The sequence below is a fragment of the Musca vetustissima genome, unplaced genomic scaffold (genome assembly GCF_032173495.1).
Source record: "Musca vetustissima isolate MV318-11 ecotype Yass unplaced genomic scaffold, APGP_CSIRO_Mvet_v1 utg56658, whole genome shotgun sequence".
NCBI lineage: Eukaryota > Metazoa > Arthropoda > Insecta > Diptera > Muscidae > Musca > Musca vetustissima.
In genome coordinates this window covers 37,687-45,755 of record NW_026885702.1, presented here as the reverse complement: position 1 = coordinate 45,755, position 8,069 = coordinate 37,687, and the positions used below count along the sequence as shown (strand labels likewise).

Here is an 8,069-nt window from a genome sequence, read left to right as displayed (position 1 = left end):
TCATACATCACGGCATATATCATTTGTCGATATTATACTTTCCATAAATTCATCTTCCCGTGGTTCATCCGGCTGCATTTCCTCTTCGTCCTCCACGGCCGAATACTATGAATTTTGATTACGTTGTATCACCACCCAACTATCATCAGTTACTAAATCGCCATTGGCATTTGTATCAGAAACACCGGGTACATTATCTTCGGGTGGTTGGGAGGAGGAACGCATAGTGTCCCAATGCTGTTTGAGATTGTTGTACAATTCCAATAGTTCTTGCTGGAAATTCAAAAAAAAAAAAAGGAAAAACAATATTTTATTATATACCTATATTATAAATTTTAACAATTTAGTTGACACTTACCTTCTCTTTGATTTTCTTTAGCAGTTCCTGTTTCTCTTGCCTCTCGCCTGGATCCATTTGCATTAGAATCCGCTCTTTGATATCCTGAGCATAGTATAATTTCGTATTGACTTTCAGATATTCCATTGCCAGTCGCCGATGTTCTTTAAATATTTCCTGTGATTCGGCATTATCTGGTATTGGTTGTTCCGGTTGTAGTTCAGGATCTAAGAGCACCTCTAGTGGTTGACCATTTTCATCATCTTCATCTAGATCGGTGTCATTCGAATCAATGGGTAAATTATTGGCATTGGTGATTTGATCGACAGATTTTATAATCGGTTTCGCTTCGGTAACCATTATACGTTCTTTACCATCACTTTTTGCTGGAAATAGACAAGAAAACAAAAGGAAAAAATGACAAATATTAATATGGTACTAAATTTCTAATAATTGGTTCAATATATAAGTTCTAACTTATTAGACAATATCAATATCAGGACTATTAACTTATATATTTATATATGTGAACTATATCCATATCAGAAAGTGGGTTATGTCTAATGAGGATATACACTGGTGGCCAAAACTAAAGCAACTAAAATTGCAAAGTTAATAAATGACGCATAACATTTTCAAAAATAAAGATATCATGTTAATTTTTCAGTTTTAAATCTGCTACTTTTTCACTGTTAAAAGCGTAAAAAAACTAAAAGTTGCATTAGTTTTGACCAAGCAAAAAGTGTGTCAACTTATTTCTAAAAAAATCCGTTCTTTTAAAATGTTTTTTAATGAATAAATTAGCTATTTATTTCTGAAAAAACTTTCACTATAAATCTATTTTCAAAAGAGTTACCGGTCATTTATTCAGTTTGCAATCTTAGTTGCTTTAGTTTTGGCCACCAGTGTATATATGTGAACCGAAAATATTAGACCCTCATCCTTATGTGAAATGACGGCAAAAATGCGCTTCATCGAAATATGAGTTCATATGAATTCTAAGGGGAATCCAATTCCATCACACAAATTATCAACATTTTCAAAATTTTTAAATCCGAAATATTTTTAACAAATCTAGATGACTTGCAAAGATGGGACCCAAGGTAATGGAACCCATGTCAGGTTTGATCAAAACTTTGCAAATCTTATTTTTGAAAACCTCAAATCAATTCCAAAGATGGGAACCATTGGTTCAAAACTTCTGCTACCTCCCCACATCAAGTGGCAATATGTTGAAAATTCCATATCAAGTGAATGAAGCATCCGGTTTTATCTATAATTAGGGATAGATGGTCGAGTTCAAAAGTCGACTTTTATTTACTTTTTTTTTGCATTTATCTAAAAAGACGAATTTTCTATCTTTCGATTTTGCCAGACCTGTTCAAAATCGATTTTCGACTTTTACCAACTAATGCAAAATTGACCAAAAATTCGATTTTTTTTTATTGAATTATTGTCAACAGATAACAGAAAGTTCTGGAATGTGTAAAACTTATGAAGAAAATCGAAAATCGATTTAGAAAAGTCGACAAAGCCATTTCCTCAAAGATCAAAAGTAAACTTCGACTTTTAGACTTTTCAATACAAAATTTTTTAAATCTGATATCAATCAAATGAATGAAGGGTCCGAATTGATCCAAAGTGTGCTCATCGTAATATTTTTTACCAAACCTCCACTATATCCGACCGTAATATTTACACTAACCATAGATTTAGTGCAACCATCGGTTATGTAGGGCCATCATCTTTGACACCACCCCTCACAAACTGTCAGAATTTTACAAAATTATAAATTTACGACAAAAATTGTTCCACCTCGAAACTAGGCTATTATAAAAGTATGAATAGGTGTATACTATATACGTCATGGGCTAAAGGCAAATATGTCAGTCGGAAACACCGACTGAAACTTTTTTCTTGTTTAGAGTCCCCGATAAAAATTTTAAAAATGTGGAAAGCTTGTGAGAATTTTTAAAAAAACAGTGGATTAATAGGCACCTTCTTTGGACTTGATCAATGGCATGGGAAATATTACGATGTACATAATGGTTGGATCAAATCCGAAACATCAGACGTTCAACATTTTCAAAATGAGTGTAGGATTATATAGAAGACCAGGAGGTCTTCTTCTATAGAAGTATATGAGACATTCTTTCATACAAGACTAGGAGTCAGTGTTCGCAAATAAACGGTACACTGCCGTAGTGTACCGTACCAGGAACACAAATACTAAAAAATTTTTATCGTTAATTTTCCGGTACACAAACATTAAAAACTATTTTAGTGTTACTGTCCCGGAGCACAAGGAAATTCGTAGTGCTTCACATTTAGTACACTAAAAACGTTGGGTACCGCAGTCGGAACACTAAAAATCGCAGTGTACCACGGTCGGAGCACTCACCAGTAAGGAAAGTAGTAAAGTCGGACGGGGCCGACTCTATGATACCCTTCACCACTTTGCGTATATTCAACAGATGGAATCCTAACAGACGTCGCATTTTTGAAGGACCATTAACATGAAATTAAACATGTAATTCTGCAATGTAAATAAATTAAAAGCAAAATATCGAAATCTAAACCGATTTCATCGAAACTCGTCACATGTTAGGTTACACTTATTTCAGTATGTTTTGTGCATTCGGCCACAATTTGAGTTCTTCATATACTTATAAATTCAAATTTCGTGCAAATCGAATGATATATAGGGACTTTGGTGCACCATTTACATAAAATCGGACGAAAATATATATGCGAGCTATATTCACGAAATTTAACAAACATCATTCTAGACATAATTCAGTACGTTATGCAAAATATCGTACAAATCTATGGATATATAGTGACTTTGGTGCACCATATGCATAAAATCGGACGAAAATATATGTGGGAGTTATATCTAAATCTGAACCGATTTTCACGAAATTTAACATACATATTTCTAGACTTAATTCAGTACGCTGTGCCAAATTTCGTGCAAATCGAAGGATATATAGGGACATGGGTGCACTATTTACCTAAAATCGGACGAAAATATATATGGGACCTATATCTAAATCTGAACCGATTTTCACGAAATTTAACGCACATCTTTCTAGACTTAATTCAGTACGATATGCCAAATTTCGTCCAAATCTAAGGATATATAGGGACTTTGGTGCACCATTTACATAAAATCGGACGAAAATATATATGGGAGCTATATCTAAATCTGAACCCATTTTCACTAAATTTAACACACATCGTTCTAGACTTAATTCAGAACGCTATGCTAAATTTCGTGCAAATCGATGGACGAAATATAGGACGAAAATATATATGGGAGCTATATCTAAATCTGAACCGATTTTCACTAAATTTAACACACATCGTTCTAGATTTAATTCAGTACTCTATGCCAAATTTCGTCCAAATCTAAGGATATATAGGGACTTTGGTGCACCATTTACATAAAATCGGACGAAAATATATATGGGAGCTATATCTAAATCTGAGCCGATTTTCACTCAATTTAACACACATCGTTCTAGATTTAATTCAGTACTCTATGCCAAATTTCGTACAAATCGAAAGATATATAGGGACTTTGGTACACCATTTACCTTAAATCGAACGAAAATATATATGTGAGCTATATCTAAATCTGAACCGATTATTCGCATTTTCAATAGGGTTCGTCCTTGGGCCAATTAAGCGACCTGTGCCAAATTTCATCCAAATCGGACGGATGGACAGACGCATCTGGCATAAATCGACTCAGAAAGTGATGCTATCTCGATTATATTTGCCTGTTACAAACATATGCACAAAGACATAATACCCTGTACCACACTGTGGTGAAGGGTATAAATATTACGATGTACAAGAAATCAGAAACATCAGTTGTTCAACATTTTCGATATGTGTCTAAAGATTTTTTGGCCATTTTGTGGTGAACCGTTAGCTAGGATAATATTAGAAGACCAGGAGGTCTTCTTCTATAAAAGAACAGGAGGTCTTCTATAAAAGACCAGTAGGTAATTTTTTTATACGTAGAGATATAGAGATTTCAATCACAACATTTCAAAATTATTATTCTTATTGGTCTTATTATTATTCCCTTCCCTTATCATATAGCCGTACACATTGTTTATATTTTTATTAGATTTGACCTAGTCGTTCGCATTCATGCAACATTTTATGAGTCAGCCGGCAATTGTTGCATATAGTAAGTTGAGCAATAGCAATTAATTTCAGTGTAAGAAAATTCGGACAAAAAAATGGGATCATTATAAATTAACAGAATCGAGTAAACAAACAATAATAATTAGAATAAGAAGAAGAACAAGAATAGAATGCGAAGAAAATCGTAATCCTTCCTTACTATAAATAAACCAGCAGCTGTGTAAATCCGTTTGTTTCAATGGCGCAATCACTGCCGTTGTCGAAGAATCACACATTTCCGAAAATCATTTGAAAAAAAAACACAGACACACATACACCAATTTTGTTGATATTAGAACACCGAGAGGGAGAGTACACTTTATTTCCACGTTTATTAGCTTTATTTAGCAAATTGGTTTGGGACACAGGTGATCATCTGTGGTCGTCATTTGCAAGATATAACAATTACAACTGTGCCACAAATAATACACATATGTTATTAATTATTAAAATACAATTCAAAATGTTTTGATTTTGTTTTTTTTTTTTTTGGTAATTAAAAAATAGTTTTAAAATTCAATTTTAAATAAATTTCGTTTCTTGGAATTTACAAACATAAAATAACCACTTAGTTTTTTTGAAAGAGTTTTTTCCCCGTTTTTGCATTTTTTTCCTAAATAATATTTTATTTCTTGTTGTTGTTGTTGTTCTTTTGTCGATTATGTTCTGAATTGAATTGGTATTGATTGTTGTTATAAACAATTAGTTTGTTATTCTTTTTATGGTTTTTGTTTTTTCCATATTTATTGTCTTTATAATTTGTTTATTATTGTTACGTTTCTTCTTTCTAAATATTGCGTATGTTTTGTTAACCAATTTTTTTTTCTTTTGGTTCATTCACGTTACGAGCCGCAGTCGATCGCGTCAATGTGTGATCTCCAACTGATTTTACTAACCAATACAAAATTTGTTCGAAGCAGCAGCATCCCACCACCAAACCATTAACATTAATTTTTTGAGAACAATAGAATGAATGAATCTTTCGGTCGATCTCCCTCTCTATGAATGAGAATAAAGAATATTCTCTGGACGTACGTATTTATTTATTTATATGTAAGTTCATACATATGTGTACATATATATAGAGAGAGGGAAATGTAAATTTGTAAGAGAATAATCAGATGGTGAAAAACAATGATGTTATTTTAGCGGTTTGAAAAAATCAGTAGTGTTGGCGGGTTATTTCGAATACGATTTGTATTTTGTTTTTTGCAAAATAGTCGGGCTGAATCCCTGTTTCTTGTTTTTATAAAAAACAATTATTTAATAGTGGGGAGTTGAAAAATTTTTTTTTTATTAATTCGAACCCATATTCAAGTATATAACATTAAAATTACAAATATTCGTGAAAATATAATCGATTTATGGTGGGAGCGTTTAGAGCGTTCTTATATACAGTGGTAGCCAAAACATATGCAACAAATATTAGTTTTTTAAGAAGTTCTCTAAAAAATATTTTCTAAAGGAAACAAATGGAACTTTTTATACATTTTTTACTTCTTTTTATTGGTTAACAGAAAATAAAATTGAATCCATACTTATAACAAAGAAAACATAGAAAATTTATAGATATTTAATATAATCTAATATTTGGTTGGTCAAAACATATGCAACCAATCATTTCGTCAAATTGTTTGTGCAAGAATCTTAATATTTTGTAGCAAATCCCTTATTTTTAATAACAGCCTGACATCGGCGATGCATGGACGATAAAAAGTTGTTAATAAAATATTGAGGAATCGAGGCCTCTTTTAACCTGTTGTACAAAATATTCGAATTTGTACAATTTTCACGATTGATTCTTCGATTTACGATTTCCCAAACGTTCTGCAACGTTATTTTGTGCTAACCACGATTTAACAACTCTTGAAGAGTGTTTGGGATCGTTGTCGTGCTGCAATATCCATCGCAATGGCATCCCATACTTTGCATACGTTTCCAATATTCTATTCTATTCCATTAATTCTATGCAATGGACCAGCTCCTGAAGCAGAAAAACACCCCCACACCATTACGCTGCCTTCTCCATGCTTCACTGTCTTTGTACCGCTTATTAGGTGGTCGCCGTACATAACACATACCATAGCTACCAAATATGTTAAATTTGGAATCGTCGCTTAACAATACAGTTCTCCATTTCATTTCTGTTCAATGTAAATGCTCCTTTGCGAACTGCAAACGCTTTTTTGATTACGTATGGAATATAGAGGTTTTTGCTGGCTGGCGTGCAGGAAGGGAGACGTCATTTAGACGTCTACGAATAGTTCGATCAGAAATTTGTATTGGGAGTGTTGCAGCAATTTTTGAGGATGTGATAAAAGGATCTTTTTTCACTTTTTGGATTATAAAATTGTCCATACGACGAGTTGTTTTACGAGGTCGACCTCCGCGGTATTGTACCGTAACATCCGAATTCTTTTAAAAATTAGCAATAATGCGAGAAACCGAACTTTTATGCACCTTGTAATTTAGTGATATGTTTTTTTGTGACATCCCTTCGGAAAAATCGGCCACAATACGCTTTCTTAGCTCGATTCCGAACATATCCCGCGCCATAATTAAATATCTTTTTTTACTTTTAATCCAAATTCCATCCATGCACAAATAAGCATGGTTATGCGTGATTAATGCAGTTTCAACAAATATATTATGAAAACACGTGAGAAAAAGTGGTAAAAATACCGTTATCCGAAAATGATCGAAGAGTTGCATATGTTTTGTCCATATCGATTTTTAGGTTATCGATAAACATGAAAAAATCGACAAAATCAAAACCAAATGTTTGTTCTGGTACATATGATCGGTGTCTAACGTATTGTCCAGTTGCATATGTATTGGCCACCACTGTATACCATTCATTATAATAGTCAGAGACTCCATAAAGTATTTTCACTGGTGCTCAAAACTGAAGCAACTGAAATTGCAAACTGAATAAATGACCTGCAACTTTTTTGAAAATAAAGTTATAGTGAACGTTTTTTTCAGCAATTAATAGGTAAATTATTCATAAAAAAATATAAACTCAAAATGTATTTTGAAATAAAGAAGATCAAATGGAAAATTAAATTGACCCAATTTTTGCATGGTCAAAACTAATGCAACTTTCTTGATTTTTTTCTTATAAGTAAACAAATTTTGCTTGTAGTAGTAGTAGGTAATTTATTTTATTTATATAATAGATGACGATATAGAGCCAAGATGAGGTCAGAATGGCTATCAATCGGCTGAAGAATAATAATGCAGCAGGTGCCGATGGGTTAGAAGCCCAACTATTCAAGACTAGTGGTCAGAGATGCTGGTAAGGAGAATCCACCAGCTGATTAGTACAATTTGGCTACAGGAATACCTGTCCAATGATTGGAACCCTCAGCATTTTGAGAAGGAGACAAGACGATATGATATCAATTATAGAGGAATAAGTTTCCTTCCCATCCAGCGTGCTGTGTGTGAACGACTGAATCCAATGGTCAATTACACTATTGGACCACACTAATGCGGCTTCAGACCTGTCAAGTCCACCATTGACCAGATT

General features: G+C 33.1%; 1 protein-coding gene across 1 annotated transcript in view; it reads right to left on the bottom strand.

Annotated features, from left to right (window-relative positions):
• The window catches only part of LOC133332965 (mitogen-activated protein kinase kinase kinase 7-like), a gene marked incomplete at its 5' end in the record, with an annotated part of 44,219 nt that continues 36,150 nt past the window's right edge, over positions 1–8,069 (bottom strand). The window contains 3 exons of the mRNA XM_061541329.1: positions 1–105; positions 154–273; positions 359–723. Coding sequence (XP_061397313.1) covers positions 1–105; positions 154–273; positions 359–723 — 590 coding nt within the window. The remainder of the gene's footprint in view (positions 106–153; positions 274–358; positions 724–8,069) is intronic.